Below are 16537 nucleotides of genomic sequence, written 5' to 3' on the forward strand. Positions count from 1 at the left end.
ATGGTTGGGATAATTTGACTTTGCAATCACTCGCTTAGTGGTGATTGTGCAATTACAACCACCTTAAACTATGTCACAAATCTTTAAACAGGAAAAAATGTAGCTATTGAAAAATGACACTAGATGGTGATAATACCCAGAATTTAGTTAGACCGTACCCTAAACCATCCACTAAAGCCCTGCATATTGGGAAAATGCTAGAATCAAATTTGCATTGCTATCCCAAATAATTCATCTTCCTCCTGATTCCCCTGGGCTGCCCTTAGAGGCCCCATGTAATTCATCTTCCTCATGATTCATCTTGAAAGATGCTCCTGAAGGTCTTCTCCAAATCACCCAAACACCTTTTGGAGGAGAAACTTTGATTGGAACCATACCCAAATGGAACAGAGCATAAAAGAAGCATTCTTTTATACTAGACGGTGAACTCAACTTCAAAATTTGATGTCACCAGTAGTCCTTACAAGAACAAGACCCATCTCTGAAGTAATGAAATATGTTTCTGTCCCTCACAATTATATCTCGATCAAAAACTTTCGAGATGAATTTCGCAGCAATGTGACAGTCACGACACACACGAAGATTCTTCACTATTCTGATCGGTGCACCGGCATCTGTGCTGATCAGCCCAAATGCTATGGCCAATTTCTCGCTATGATGAGAAATGGCATGTACTTTCTCTTCCTCTTCTATATCAAACAACACTGGAGATGTATTTGGTACATATCCCACCAGTTTCAATCTTGAAGCAATCTCATCTAACATTAGATATATTTCTTCAGTTCTGGGGTGCGACTTGTCTCCTACATAGAATTCATGAAGAATGCCATGAACCTCAATCGAGCTACGCCCAGGGGTCTTCTCTAGGCCTATAGATTTCATCAGTATTCTCACTTTCCTGGCATCATCCCACCTTCCCGCCATGGCATAGATGTTAGATAAAAGAACGTAAACACCCCCATCGCTAGGTTTGAGCTCAACAAGGCGGTCAACTACAATCTCGGCGATCTTAGAATTTCCATGGATCCAACAAGCGCCGAGAAGTGTTCCCCATAGTACAGAATTAGGCTTTCCAGGCATGGATTGTACCAAGGACACAGCTTCTTCTAAAAATCCAGCACGCCCGAGTGTGTCAACCATACAACCGTAATGCTCAATTTGAGGCTCAATTCCGTACAAATTCCTCATTGAATCAAAATACTGCCTCGCCAAATGTACCCACCCTCCATGGCTACAAGCACAAAGCACACCCACAAATGTGACCTCATTAGGCCTCACACAGGCGCCTTCCATTTGGCCAAAGAGCTCCAAGGCTTTCTCACCATGACCATTCACAGCTAGCCCTCCGATCATGGCAGTCCAAGAGAATACGTCCTTTGAGGTTAACATGTCGAAGATCCTAAATGCATCATCTATGCTCCCACACTTAGCATACATGTCTATAAGGACTGTTCCAATTATGGAGTCCACCTTCATCTTGCTTCTATCTATGTACACATGAATGCACTTGCCTCTCTCCAAGGCACCAAGATGTGCACAAGCTGATAACAGACTAACAATAGTAGCCCAATTGGGCTTCACCCTCAATTCCTTCATTTCATCAAATAGTGCTAAGGCTTCATTGGGGCGCCCCCCTTGAGCATAAGCGGTTATCATGGCACTCCAAGAGACGACATTGCGGGTGGGCATCTCTTCAAAAAGTTTCCGAGACATGTCCAAAAGACCACACTTGGCATACCCAGCAACTAATGTATTCCAAGACTCAACATTCCGACTAGGCATCAGATCGAAAAGCTCCCGAGCTGCATCAATCTCACCACACTTTGTGTACCCATTAATCATAGCATTCCATGAGACAACACCTCTTTCAGGCATCTCATCGAACAATGAATGAGCGTTATGAATTAGCCCGCAATTTACATAGCCAGACAGCATGGAATTCCAAGAGACTAAATCTCTTTGAGGACTAGTATCGAACAGCGTACGTGCGATATTGATCTTCCCACAAGTAGCATACATGTGAATCAAGGCATTGATTGAGAAGACGTCGTGATCGGTGCCAGACTTGAAGATGAATCCATGGATTTGCTCACCTTCACAGAGAGCAGCGAGATGGGCACAGGCCTTAACGACAAATGGGTAGGTGTATGAATTGGGTGCGGCACCTGAATTCAACATCTGACGGAATAAATGGAGGGATGGTTTAGGGAAGGGGGAATTAGCATAGCCTCTTATGATGGTATTCCAAGTAAATGTATTGGGGTGGAGAATTTGGGCGAACACCTTTCGGGCGTAATGGAGGTTTCCATAGTAGGAAACTGCGCAGAATTCGAGGATTTTGGTGGATGCAAATGGGTGCTGGACGAGATGATTTCTGATCATTTGGGCGTGGATTTGGAGGAGTTGATTCATGGAAGAACATGACTCCAACAACGAGAGACAGTTCGCCTGGCTTGACGCTACAGGTGAAGAAAAAGAGGGCATAGAATACAAGAGGTCTTTTTGAGGTTTTGTATAACCGTTGGGAATTTTTAAATACATGTCGACCTAATGCAAAGGAGTTGCATCATTAAAATATGTTAGAGTCCTTTCTGTCCGAGAAAGGCATTAGAGTCCGAGGAAGAGGTGACTTTCCTTCTTCTCAATCCCCTGAAATTTATTTCTAGGGAATGAAAAAAATCGGTTGATTACCCTTAGAGTTGAATTTTGAATTGTTTAAGGGAAATGATATCTGCGCCAAAATGTGCACTCCACTTGTCTGTCGTGTAGTATTTAAAGAGCTTTAAGAGCTTTTTGAGAACCGTAGAGCGCTTGTTTATCAAAACACTTTGGCGCTAATGTCATTTCCCTTGTTTAAAGGGTTTTGTTAGCAGAGCACTCATTTCGGTGCATTTGAAATGTAAATCTACACATTGTTTGAGAAGCTCTTAATCCCTATGTAAATTTATTGTAAATTTAGCTTAACAAAATAACCCTTGTTTAAAAATTGTACCCCACCACCCCCCACGCGCGCACACCACTCGCATTGATAGACCAAGGAAGTCACCTGATGATCGACTTCGACCAAAACATCATAAAAGGATGTTGATTCCAATTCATAATTATGGCAATCCAAATTCCAAACACACCATAGCTCTCTGTCATAATATGGTATCAGAGTATTGATTTGTTATGATCCATTGGCTTTTTTAAGCTCTATTAATTGGCATAGCGGCATCTTCTTCGACCAATCAGCATCAATCTTCATGGCAACAACACCGGTCATCATCATCGATAAATGGATCTTTGTCATCAATTTTCACATATGTTGGTTCTTAATCCATATACGTATGAGGGGGCATGTTAGAATATGTGAGATCTCACCGTTGGATTGGTTGAGATATCATCATCGGATCGTCTTGGTGGTAGATTAGGCAAGTAGATTAGAAAAGGAAACCTAGAATAATTAGGAAAGTATGTTAGATTAGGAACATTTTATCTTTATCCCTTTCTACAATTAATCCTTATCTTTTTAATTATGTTTATCTTTTGAGTGTTCTATATAAATACCCCCTAGCCTCTCTGTAATTCAATAAAGATTAGTAAAATTTCTATAATTTATCATGATGCTTCTCTTTGTTCCACCTTATAAAGTGCTCACAACGATGTCGTCCTGTGTTATCCTTTTGCTGTCTGCTTTGTTCTATTCTGGTGGTTGTGGGTGTGTCCAAGGTAAGCCAGTTGTTGCGAATACCATTATTGTAGATGCCAGAGGCGGAGGAAATTTTAAATCAATTCAGGCCGCTGTCAATTCAGTCCCGCCAAACAATAGCCAGTGGATTCGTATAAAAGTTAATCGTGGAGTTTATTTGTAATCACTCAACTTAATTATTGGCTGTTATTGTTTCCTCATTTTCACAAAATATTTCAACTCTTTATCCAATGCATGCTTTTATATCTTTGTGTATAGGGAGAAGGTTACAATCTCTAAGGATAGACCATTCATTTTGCTTGAAGGACATGCAACCAGAGATACGATAATTGCTTGGGGTGATTCCATTAGCACAGAAGAGAGTCCCACCTTCCATGTTGATGCAGATAATTTCGTCGCCAAATGTATAACCTTCAAGGTGAAACAACTTAATTCTTTATCTTGTGCTAATCTACAGCACTACAAGTCTACAACTATGAAGAAAAAAAACATATATGAGATAAGGCCAACGATATAATGTGAAACGGTCACCCAGAGCACATCCTCACTAAAACTGACTATGGCCACCAGATTAGAGTTCCAAACATACATGCAAATAAATATTGACTAGCATTGTAAGATTTGGTTAGTTGGTTATGTTGATTATGCTTAATTTTTTAGTGATTATATATACAGTAGTATCATCTTCTTGTTGCCTCAACAGAACACTTTCAACCATAAAGTAGTAGTGCCACGGCCACCTAACAGCGATACGAGGCAAGCTGTGGCCGCAATGATCTACGGGGACAAGTCATCTTTCTACTATTGCAGTTTTGTGGGATTTCAAGATACACTGGCCGACATGCAGGGCCGCCACTATTTCAACCATTGCTATATTGAAGGCGCCATCGATTTCATCTTTGGCTATGGACAATCTATTTACCAGGTGCATGCCTTAATTAAGACACTTAATTCAAGTCACTTAGCTTGTATTTATGTTGTGCGTAAACAGGCCATTAATTTATTAGTGACTTTTAATAACTTGTTTGTGATGCAGTCGTGTGCACTATATGTAACCGTGAATTCCTCGTCACCATTTGTTGGATCTATAACAGCTCAAGGCAGGGCCCAGGCAACTGATACAAATGGCTTTGTGTTTAACAACTGTAGGATACATGGAACTGGTAAGACCTACCTTGGAAGAGCATGGGGAAATTTTTCAAGAGTCATATTTTACAAAACAACCATGTCTAGAATTGTGATTCCTGCTGGATGGAATCCTATGGTGGCCGTCGGACATGTGTAAGATCTCTCGTCTTACATTCTTTATGATATATGTATGTGTGTGTAGAACCAACTCTAAAGACACGGCCATGTATATGTTTGTCTTGCCACATCACAAGTAGATGATCCTAATTTCTCAATCCCATATGTTTGATGTGGGTTCTTTTGGTGGCTCACCAAATTAACGATCACAACTAAGAAATTATGCATTGGTTTTTGTCAGGGATACCATAACTTTTGCAGAGAATGGTTGCACTGGAAAGGGCTCCAACCTTTCAGGAAGGGTGAAATGGGAAAAGAAACTCACTGCCACAGAGCTGAGCCAGTTAACTAGCTTGTCTTTCATCGATCCAGATGGTTGGATAGAACAACAACCCTGATGTCAACTCTGCAACTCATTTACAATTTTCTCAATCTGTGAAGAGTTTCATTATGCATTGTTGTACTCTATTTATAGCTTAATCCAGTAATTCCTATCATGATGCAAGCTCTGCCAATGTGGCACAGGATTGGAAAGTGTGGTTTCAATTGACCTTAACCCTCTAATTTTTTAGCCTGGAATTTATCTAGGAACGGAGTAGCACCTTAAATTTTATTAATAAGAAAAAATAGTTACATGAGGAGGAGGAGGAGGAGGACGTAGAACCTTGTCTCTAACATCAAGAAACAGGAAGAGGAAAAATAAGACCCGTTTAGCTAATTGTTTGAAAGAAGTGTTATATATTATAAATTATTATATTACTAATAATGTAATTGATGTTATTAATTATATTATATTACAATAATATATTTTGAAGGGAAAAAGTAAAGTTTTTGATACTTGTGCAAGTTTCCTCCATTAATTTGAAGGGAAAAATCAAAGTCTTGAAAGTTGTGTAAAGTTCCCTCCATCTTTTTCGTTTGGAATCTTTTCAAATGCTTTGGTGGGAAGTATTTGAAATTTGGTGAATCCCAAATGAAGATTTGGGTTTCAAACCCCTATCTCCTTCATCTATAAATAAGAAATAGTTTCTCTCATCTCATTCAAGTTCTTTGGAGCTCTTTCTCTTTGAGAGAGCACCATGAAAGAACTTCAAGTAATAATATATATATATATATATATATATATATATATATATATATATATAGAGAGAGAGAGAGAGAGAGAGAGAGTGAAGAAGAAGAAGAAATAAAAAGACGGTTAAGGCTTGACGGCTATAACTGTCATTTAAAAAAAAAAACTTTTTAATAGCCGAAACAGTTTTTTGTTAAAATGCTATATTTGAAGAGTCACGCCCCTTCTTTAGAAGGGTGCTAATCTCTTCATGAGAGGGTGTCTTTACACCGATTCTGAGTCTCTTCAGAAGGGTGTATTTGCACCTATTCGAAGTCCTTAAAAGGGACTCGATCCGAGTTTGTTAAATACTTCTTCTTCTAGAATTTCAAAAGTCTTTTTTTTTTCTTCTAACTTTCATACTAGTTTTAAACATATTTTCTGAGTGGGTTCTGGTTCGTGAGAATACAGAAAGTGCAGTCCTGTTAAAATTCTCGATGTTGGGCATTGTATCCTGGAGATAGAATTTCTGAGTCCATCTGCATCTATACGTGGGAATTTACTATCTTAAAGATAGCTTCCTAGAAGTGCCTTGCCCGACAAATTCTAATGTTATGTTTCTACATTCTGTTCTTATCATTATCTACAACAAGAAGACCCAAAATGGGGATTAGCATTCATATTCTACTATGCAAAGGGGTTCCTCCCCAAGACGAATGCTAAACTGAAGGGTGCCACATTGGATCCATGAAGCAAGGTGCCCTTGCAAAAACCCAGCCGCAAGGGTGCTCACACTAAAACTGCAAAATTAAAGGAATGGTAAATGCAGTTTGGTGACATGCATTCAATGGGAGTGCCCATTGCGGGGCAAACGTCAAGCATTTCTCTGTCACATAGTCCCTTCCCTTCATAAGATCAATGCATACAAAAGTCAAAGATATGCTTCTCTTGGCCAAACCCCTAGAAATTACCTTATTGATCAAGGGATGGGATCATCCAACCAAGGTTAGAAACAAAGCTACTTAGTTGGGGCCCATCCTTGTTCAAAGATCTCAACCATTCAGTTGTTGGGCCCAACCTAAATAGGACGTGCCCTGAAAATATCTCCATAGGATGATCCTAACCTTCTGATCTATAGAGATTTCTATATGGTGTAGATTATCTACATAATAGGGGGTTAGGGTCACCTTATGCAGATGATTTTTGGGACACAGTCTATTTATATTGGGGCCCAACAACTGAATGGTTTGGACCTAGTGTATTTTTAAAAAGAAAATATGTGCACCTACATGCATATTTCGTATATAGTGGAGCCCACGTATTATATGGCACAACATATGAGATATTATATAGTGTTTGTGAGGAATAGGTCGGGAGCGTGGAGATCATTTTGTTCAGTTAAGGATGAGTTTGATCCGCTGGTAATGCTGTGAATGGGCAGGGAAAATGAGGTACAATTCTGGACGGACAAATGGGTGGGAGATAATGTGTTGTATGACGAGTTTCCGAACCTTTTTATCCTTGCTAATAACAAAGAGGGCAGCGTAGCGGACTACCTGATCAGCAGGGGCGATGCCAGAAATTTTGCACAAGGGGGGCAAAAATTATAGTAATTTTTTTATCTATCTTAAAATTAAGATAGAAAAAATTTCTATCTGAAATTTTGCACAAGGGGGCAAAAATTATAGTAAATTTTGCACAAAAAAGGGAGATAAAAATGGTAAAATTAAAATTTTAAACTTATTTTCTATCTTAGGGATGATTGGAAAGGGGGGCATATTTTTTTAAAAAAGGGGTAAAGATAAAAAAATATTAAAACGTGAAGGTATATTTTTTTTTTCCAAAAAATTAAGGGGGGCAATTGCCCCCCTTTCCTCTCATGTGGCATCGCCCCTGCTGATCAGGAGCGTTGAAAATAGAGGAGCCTTCTGGGACATTCGTCTCCATAGGATCTAAAGGATGAGGAAATTGGGAGTTTTGCCTCTCTTCTTGAACTCTCAATATAGCTCGAGTTTTCAATCTGATGAATCTGAGTGGACACCAGAAGCGGATGGAGAGTTCACTATAAAATCCTTCTTTGCATCACTAAATAATGGAAGTAGAAAAGCATCAAGGTGCGCTATTGTATGGGAACTGTAGCGCCACCGAGAGTTCACTGCATTTGCGTGGATTGTATACATAGACGTATCAATACTTGTGAGAGACTTAAACGAAGGAATTTCTACCTTGCTAGCTTGTGCGTTTTGTGCAAACAGATGGAGGAAACTCTCGATCATCTTCTTCTTCATTGCTCTTTCACCTTCTGCATATGGAACAGTGAGATGAATTCTTTCGACGTTGCCTGGGCATTTCCGAAATCTATTCATAAGGTCTTGCTAAATTGGTCGGGCTGCCCTTTTGGTGACACTAGACAAGCGCTGTGAAAACTCATTCCATATGCTATCATATGGATCATCTGAAAGGAGATAAATAACAGGGTTTTTGGGGAAAAGGCTAAAAGATTGGAATGAGTTGGAAATGAAGTGAGGATCGAACTTATCTCATAGGTTAAGAGTTGTAGGGGTGTAACGTACAGATAGGGTGAAATCTTGAGGAAAATCGTAGTGAAGAAAATGCCATAGGTGGATGAAAGGACCCAGATTTGGGTTTAAATTAACCCTTAGTGATTAAGAAATGACAAGTGTTATTAAGAAGTATAAATATGATTAAAACTTTATAATTGTGATTGGAATGACAAGTGTACTTAAGGAATTTAAGCGTAATTAGTGAAATATAATTTTCATTAATTATATAATTTTTTTAAATTCTAAAGACCAAGGTAGTTTGGTAATTTCTATCATGGGATACAAGAGTAATTAAAACAAATCGAGGAGAGAATGAGATCCAAGTGTCACTTCTCTTTCATGCTAGCTTTATCTAAAGCAAATGAGAAGAGAAATTCATTTTTAATATTAGAAAATCAAAGAAAAAATAGTGAAAATTCGTGGAAAAAATCAGAGAAATTATATAGTGTTTGTTTTGGATTTGTAATTGATTAAGAGTAGACATACAAGAATAAGAACAAGAAGAAGAAGAAAAGAGGAAATTCAAAGAGGTTCGTAAGTTCATGTGTGTTCTTCATGTTCTTTCTATTCCTGTGTGATTTTTGGCCAATTTTGACAAAATATTTTAACTGCAAAGTTGTATATCTCTCTGAGTAGATGCATTTACATATAAATTTTTTGAAATTTCATTTTGATTTGAGAAAGTTATGGGTATTTTACTAAACTGTGATTTTATAGGAGTCAAATTGTGATTTCTGAGTTTTCCGGCCACCTCCAGCAATATTTCGCTGAAGGTGTCAACATGAAAGTTTTTGAAAATATTATATATAACAAATTTTATGTTTGGTTCTGAGACCGTAATTGAAAAGAATTGTGAGTTGTGTGTATCTTAAAATTTCAGATTTCATGTAACATGGCTGATTGGAATTTTGTATTTTCCAGCTATGTCTGGTGGGAATTGTCCGGAATTAATAACTGGAAAGTTGTTCCTTAATTTACATGTAATAACTATTATGTTTGGTGTAAAGTTCAGTTCTAAGTGTATGAAAAGTTATTTCAACTTGAAGATTTCAGTTTTCATAAAAATCTGTATTTTAATGTCTGATCAGGTATTTAAGTTTTCTTGACATCTCCGGTGATATTTGGCATTTGGCAAGAGTGTTTAACTAAGAAGTTGTTCTTCATTTTATAAAGAACAACTTTTATGTTTACAAGTTTTCTTAGTTTTGATTGATAAGTACAAATGAGTGCAAATTTCGGAAATCTTGAATTTAATTTCGGGGCGGCATACCGGCACCGCCGATATACCGCGGGCCTTCTCGAATTTCGAACCAAAGTTGCACTCAGTAGACCGGGAGCCTCCTGGAGTTTGTATTGTGCATATTTTGAGCAGGTGGACAGGAAGTGAAAATGTATTTTTACATTTATGTTTTGTTCTTAGTTTTTAAAGTTGATTTCCACCTTGTGTGCGTTGTTGATGATATAGATAGGACATGGAAAAGATATTGATATGAGAACCCTAATGTGTATGATATAGAATTAGTTTTTCTCTAATTCTATCTCAATGTAACTCTGCTGGGATATATTCCTGTTTGTTTGGGGACAACTTATCTCCTTTTGGTTGCATTGGATTGGACATCAATAAAAGCTAATTATCAATATATTCCGGGTGAATGAAGACAACATCTTTTGTCTTCATCCATGAGGTGGCTGGTCTGACATACGACATATCAGCCGTGAAATGCCTTTTGCGATGCACGCTCGCGTTTCCCAGAAAATGGGCTCGATAGGATAAGGTTTCCAGATAGTCCAACCAAAAATAGTGTAGGGTTTGTTATTCTGTTTCTTATCCCATACTAGTACTAGAAATAAGGATAAGATTTCCACACAGTCCAAGGCAGTGATCAATCAATTTTGATGACAACAGCTGTCGGACAGATGGACAGAATCGGAAGCTGAAATTGTTAAATCTACCTTGGACATTTTCTATTACTTTATCTATTTCTCTATTTTCAGTGCGGACCCTAACCCTAACCCCATCCTACATCTTCCTTTCATCTGACTAGGGGTGCGTAGGTAGGTAGGCGCAAGCAATGGATCCATCTCCGGCCGAAGCTTTGATAAGGATCGATCGGAATCCGTCGGGAATCGTCGTGATCACTATAAATCGGCCGAAAGCTCTGAATTCGATGACGAGGGCAATGATGGTGGATCTGGCAGGGGCTTTCAAGAGGTTTGAGGCAGATGATTCGGTGAAGGTGATTGTGATCACAGGATCGGGGAGAGCTTTCTGTTCGGGCGTTGATCTGACGGCAGCGGAGGATGTGTTCAAGGGGGATCTCAACGACCCTGAAGCCGATCCTGTCTGTCAGATGGAGAGATGCCGCAAACCCATCATCGGAGCTATCGGAGGCTTTGCCATCACTGGCGGCTTCGAGCTCGCTCTCGCCTGTGATATATTGATCGCCGGAAAGGATGCCAAGTTTATTGATACACATGCAAAGTAACTCTTTCTTCTTCTTTTTTCCCTTTCCTCTTTCATTTTCTCACTGCTTCCTCTTGCCCTTAAATAACATTCCGATTCTGTTTTCATGGTTGGACTGCCCTCTAATCCAACAATCAGATTATTTAAGTATCATAGATTTCACGAATTGGTGGCTCTTCGATTCCAACAGGCCTTTAAATTATTAGTCTCTTATCACTCATAGGAAAATTTTGACTTGTGATTAATAGAAATTGAATATGCTTTCAAAGAGATGATCTGAACAACTCATTCACCCACCAAATTTCATTGACTAAAGCATTTAACTTTTTTTTTTTTTGAATGGTAAAGGCTTACTTTTCTTGCTCTTGTACATTCCTCTGTTTTGTATGGACCTATAAACAAAAGTTAAAACAATTGTAGAATTAACAAATTTCATTATTGCAATCATTCCATTGTTCCCTGTACCATTCAAAAAAGAAGAAGAAAAGAAACTGAGGCCCTGTTTGGATTGTGGGAATTTTCAGGTAAAAAATTGGAAAGGAAAAAAAAATTTCTAACCATGTTTTTCAAAATTTTAGTTCTAATTTTCTATGTTAAAATCGTATGATTTACGATTTGAATTTGCGATTCAAATCAAATTGAGGGTTGAACGATTCAAATTGGAAGGAAGAATCATTTTTTGTAAAAATCGTTCGAATCGTGTGATTTTTACAATTTTTATGGTTACTTTTTGTTCGGTAATTTTTTGTGGCGGGCCATATACGATTAGAAATAAATCGTATATAAGCCCCCCGCCCCCAACTTATAAACCCTTAACTCTATTCTCCTCCTTTTTCTTTTTTCTCCTCATCCTTCCTACTTCTACAAATAGTTGCCGGCTTGCCGCAACTTTGGATTACTAATAATGGAATTTTATATTTAACTTAATAGTTCTGAATGAAAAAATAGATAATTACTCATTTTATTCTTATTTTTTACTTTTATATTTTTAAATAAATTTTCTCATTTTTATATATAAATTTGATAAATAAAATGTTACATTTATGATTCAAACCCCGGTACGACTTACGATTCAATCCCTTTATTCTGAGAACCTTGGTAATTTACACATGAAAAAAAAGATAACTTGAACCAGTCCTGTTCAATTTTGATTTAGGGGGACCTTCAATTTAAGACGATATCCCTCTATATAAATCATAACCATATTATTTTCCTTTAAAATGTAGAAAGGAAAATCTTCCCCAGGAAAATATTTTCCACCAGAAATGTCTTTCCTGCAAACCAAACAGGCAAGGGAACATCACGCGGAGATGATAAGGGATGAATGCAATAAAAGAAATTGGTAGATGATGGACGATATCCACAAATGAGTTTCTTATCCTTTTATTTTCTTTTGCTTGGAAATAAACTGCACTAGTCTGAAACAAGTGATATTTTCTCTACACTTTAGCGTTAAATGCTTCAAGAGTCCAATTACCAAGAATTCTTATTCATTGCAGGTTTGGGATATTTCCTTCATGGGGCCTTTCTCAGAAGCTTTCACGCATTATAGGGCCAAACAGGGCTCGAGAAGTATCCCTTACTGCCATGCCAATAACCGCCGAGGTGGCGGAGAAGTGGGGGCTGGTGAGCCACGTTGTCGAAGGAAGCGAGCTATTGAAGAAAGCCCAACAAGTTGCAGAGGCCATAATCAAGAACAATCAAGACATGGTGTTGAAGTACAAATCAGTAATAAATGATGGCCTCAAACTAGACTTGGGTCATGCTCTCTCCTTAGAAAAGGTGAGGACCCCTCTCAATTTTTACTAATTATTTTATTTAGAGACTGTCTTTTCATAGAATGTGTCTTCTTGAAGAAAGTCCCGCACATATATTGCAGTTGAAGATTCTACCTTCCGAAACCAACTCAACTCAACTCAACTAAGCCTTTGTCCCAAACTAGTTGGGGTCGGCTAATGAATCATTTTGAAAATTTTCATGAATACCTTCCGAAACCAAGATCCCAATAAAAAAGTTAACATGCCCAAGATAACCAACAATCTTTCTGGGAATCAACAAGCACACGAGAAGAACACAAGAAATCAGCAGAATGAGATTTCTGCGAACTAGAATTGGATTTCATTTATAGGTTTTGATTCAATGCTTGAGTTTCACATTGAGAATGCTTAAACTCCATGGCTCTACGTCTTTTAAGAGGAATGCTTCAGTAAGGTGTGACCTCAATGTAATACAACGAGAGGCATGCCCACTCATTCGTATTAGGCCCCATATTTATCTGATTAGGATCATGTAATCTGATACACCCTATGTGCTCCAACAATCATGCTAAACTCCATTAATATGTATTTTTGGTCATTGAATTTGGACTGCCTGGACAATAGTTTTGACTTTTGACTATTCGACATTCAACAACAAAAAATAAATACATTTAATTTGATGTTAGGCTTGTCCAGGCTGTGTGATTTTGAACCATTGGAGATCCAACATTGGGCCTATCTGATGGACGACTCAGATCAACCAAAGGCAGGGCCCACTATGATATTAGGCGTGTGGTGTGCCTCAATGTATTATAATGAAGCTGCACCCTACTGAAGCATTCCACAATCTTTTACAGCTCTTAGAACGGTTAATAAATATTGCTAAACCTACCTTTTGATGTAAGTTTTTTCTACCATGATCTGACTACCCTAATGATCCAGTTGTCTTCTTTTGCATATGTTGTATACTTTTTCTCGAGATTTATTTATAGTTAATTGCTGTTAGTTTGCAATTAATTGTGCTTATTTAGTTATTTGCCATGCTCTTTCAAGCATTGTTTTTAGGGATTTGCTAGGGATCATCTCAAAAGGCATTTCGCGGAACGGCTGTTGCATGAGAGAGCAGCCACATAGGATCACTTTTTGTCCTACTCATTAAATTCATCCTATGTGGCTGCTCTCTCATGCAACAGCTGATCCGCGTAAATGCCTTCTGGGATGGTCCCCTAGCAAATCCTTTGTTATTAAATTTTAGTATGTGATGTTCTTTATCTCATGTTACATTATTCTTTTCCAGGAGAGGGCACACAACTATTATGATGGAATGACTAAAGAGCAATTTCAGATGATGCAGAAATTTATTTCGGGTCGAAGGTCAAAGCCCCCTTCCAAAATGTAATCGTGCTGTGGAAATACTTGGGAAAATAAATCTGGGGACGTAAGCAAATAAATTTTGTATCCATTTCACTTACCAATGGGCAAAAAGCTTTTCAACACACTTAAATGAAGAAAAGGTAAAAATCCCATTAGCCTGGATTGGTTTCTTTTATAAGAAGCTTTTCTATTTTCTCATCTAGTTGCTGAAATGTTGTAAATGAATTTATTGTGTCTTTCATAGTAAGGAGCTGTTATATGGTGTGCATATATTTCTAGCGGGCCTATAGGTGGGTTCAACTATTCGAAGATCCAAACCATTCAACTGTTAGCCCTCTACAATGGATGGGAGCAGTGACCAAAAGTGCCCCCATTGGACTATTATAACACCCTGATTTGTAAATACTTTCCTGGTGAATCTGGATCGTTGCCTTTACATTTTCTAACAAGGACACAAATTGAATGTTTAAGATCATTTGATGTGTGCGAATTTTGGGGCACGACTCATCCATAGCAAGGCCCAAGAGGTGAAAGTTTTGGATTATCTAACAAGCCCAATTGCAATTTAGCCCGCTAATGTATTTCGCAAGGAATTACCTGCATACTTTCCATATAATAACTCTATTAATATGATGATTGCCTTCCATGTTGAAGAAATAAAACACATCTCAGTACTGTTGCTTCTAATCAAATATTCCTTATCATAATCAGAATTCCTTTCCAACTATGTTGGGTATCATTTAGTTCTTGAAGTTTTTCGGGGGAGACACTATATTTATATTGGGGCGCTTAAATTGAAAGGTTTGGATCTTCGAGCAGTGTGGGCCACACTATAAGTAGTGAAGTTCTTGTCATTACTTCCCCATAAGATGAGATCAATCTTGATTTTAAATTTTATTCCCTCTAAGTTTCTCTTGTTACATTGAATCTGTGATTGCTCTGCGCATTCCAAACATAAGGTAACAAGCCCTGAAGACCCTGTTCACACCCAGTCCTCAAGCAATTGAAAATGCAAGGTCACCGTCATGATTTCCATGGAAACCCGTTGATCCAGAAGCAGTTTAACGCTTTCAAAATTCAAATTGCAACAATAAAGAGTTGTAAAAATTGGCGAAGGAACCCTGTAGCGTACTCATGGTTTGACTGGATGGAAAGTATTTTCTGTGAGGCCTTTTGCATCTAATCCCATTACCATCCAACTATTGCCAGTTATAACCCTTCAAATCTGTAGCTGCCACATGAACGGTGAGAAAACAAAGAAGCCAAAGCGGTACTCACGACTGCAAATGGGAAGATGAGTACGCATATGCATAGTACACTAAACCTTCAAACAAAGAGAAATGTAAGGCCTGCTACGTGGCTTAGGTACACATCCTCAACCCTTTGAGCCCCAGGCCCTAAGCCCTGAAAATTTTCAGATCCAAAGCAAGGCCTATCTAATCATGGGCAAAACCTCAACTATTTCCCGCATTAGGAGCGCCACATTGATTTGCAGTAAGGCTATGCCCTCCTAAGTCCTTCCTCGTCAAACAACTAGATTCCATTTTGACAAGTGAAATCCTTTTGATAGCTGTAGAGAGAGAGAGAGGGAGAGAGTTCAGGAGTTAGGCCTCTAGCTCAATTGGGATTAGTTGATATATCCTTGACATGCATCCATGTGTCATGCTCCCACCCGCAGCACAAGCCAGGGACGCGGCATGTCCACAGGGCTCCATCCCATAAGGATACAAGCTCTTTAACTGTCTCTCAAAAGTTACAAGAGAGCAATTTTTAATAACATCAATGGTGATTAAATAGACTCAATTTCCATAAATGAGTCAAAGTCATCAATAAATCTATGAATCTCATAATACTAATCTATATATAAAGAATGACGATGGGCCTGCAAAATACATCAAATTAAGTTAATCGTGACATTGATTCGAAGCATGAGCATCCTTTTGAGTCAGTGCATGTATTCTCCCTTGAGTACTGGTTTCTGGCCTCCACCTTGAAGCTCTCTCTCTCTCTCTCTCTCTCTAGAATTGTCTGGTTCTTGGGAGGTGCTCTAAATGTTTGAGGAGAGTGCAGTTTGGAGCCTACTAGGTTGGGGACACTCTATCACTTGGTGACCCTGCTGCCCGAGCCTATCGTAAACATGCATTAGTTACCCAAAAACAAGTCAAAAACCCCTTCTTCTTTTCTTCATGTCATTTTCCATGGCACTAATTTTCTACACGTGTAACACGACGCATGCAAAGACGGAAGGAAATGACGGGAGAAAATTCCTCCCCTCGACTCCCACAGAGTGAAAAGAAGGTTTCGAGAAAAAGCGAAAGGTAGTGAAAGTAGGAAAGGAGAGGGGAGGGTGAAAGTAAAAGAAAAGAGGAGTGGCAACTCCAGGTCCAAAAA

At 38.5% G+C, this 16537-nt stretch overlaps 2 protein-coding genes and 1 pseudogene across 3 annotated transcripts; 2 read left to right on the plus strand and 1 right to left on the minus strand.

Moving 5' to 3' along the window:
• Positions 1 to 82: 82 nt before the first annotated feature.
• LOC143852778 (pentatricopeptide repeat-containing protein At5g66520 pseudogene) lies at positions 83 to 2837 on the minus strand (annotated as a pseudogene).
• An 807-nt stretch (positions 2838 to 3644) lies between these two features.
• Positions 3645 to 5443, plus strand: LOC143853156 (putative pectinesterase 29). The gene is made up of 5 exons (XM_077362892.1): positions 3645 to 3850; positions 3950 to 4109; positions 4395 to 4616; positions 4728 to 4972; positions 5178 to 5443. The coding sequence occupies exons 1-5, from the start codon at positions 3645 to 3647 to the stop codon at positions 5332 to 5334; spliced, it is 990 nt and encodes a 329-aa protein (XP_077219007.1). The 3' UTR covers positions 5335 to 5443.
• Positions 5444 to 10523: 5080 nt separating this feature from the next.
• On the plus strand, positions 10524 to 14418 carry ECHIA (enoyl-CoA hydratase/isomerase A). 2 transcript variants are annotated; one of them, XR_013236853.1, is made up of 4 exons: positions 10524 to 11033; positions 12515 to 12797; positions 14070 to 14286; positions 14391 to 14418. XR_013236853.1 is itself a non-coding variant. In XM_077362344.1 (3 exons), the coding sequence occupies exons 1-3, from the start codon at positions 10624 to 10626 to the stop codon at positions 14169 to 14171; spliced, it is 795 nt and encodes a 264-aa protein (XP_077218459.1). In that variant the 5' UTR covers positions 10524 to 10623; the 3' UTR covers positions 14172 to 14414. The 2 variants fall into 2 exon arrangements, 1 of the variants encoding a protein (XP_077218459.1); XM_077362344.1 differs by having other exon boundaries at positions 14070 to 14414.
• The last annotated feature ends 2119 nt before the right edge of the window (positions 14419 to 16537 follow it).

The sequence above is a fragment of the Tasmannia lanceolata genome, unplaced genomic scaffold (genome assembly GCF_043159265.1).
Source record: "Tasmannia lanceolata isolate RefF3 unplaced genomic scaffold, GAP_Taslan_0.1 ptg000019l, whole genome shotgun sequence".
NCBI lineage: Eukaryota > Viridiplantae > Streptophyta > Magnoliopsida > Canellales > Winteraceae > Tasmannia > Tasmannia lanceolata.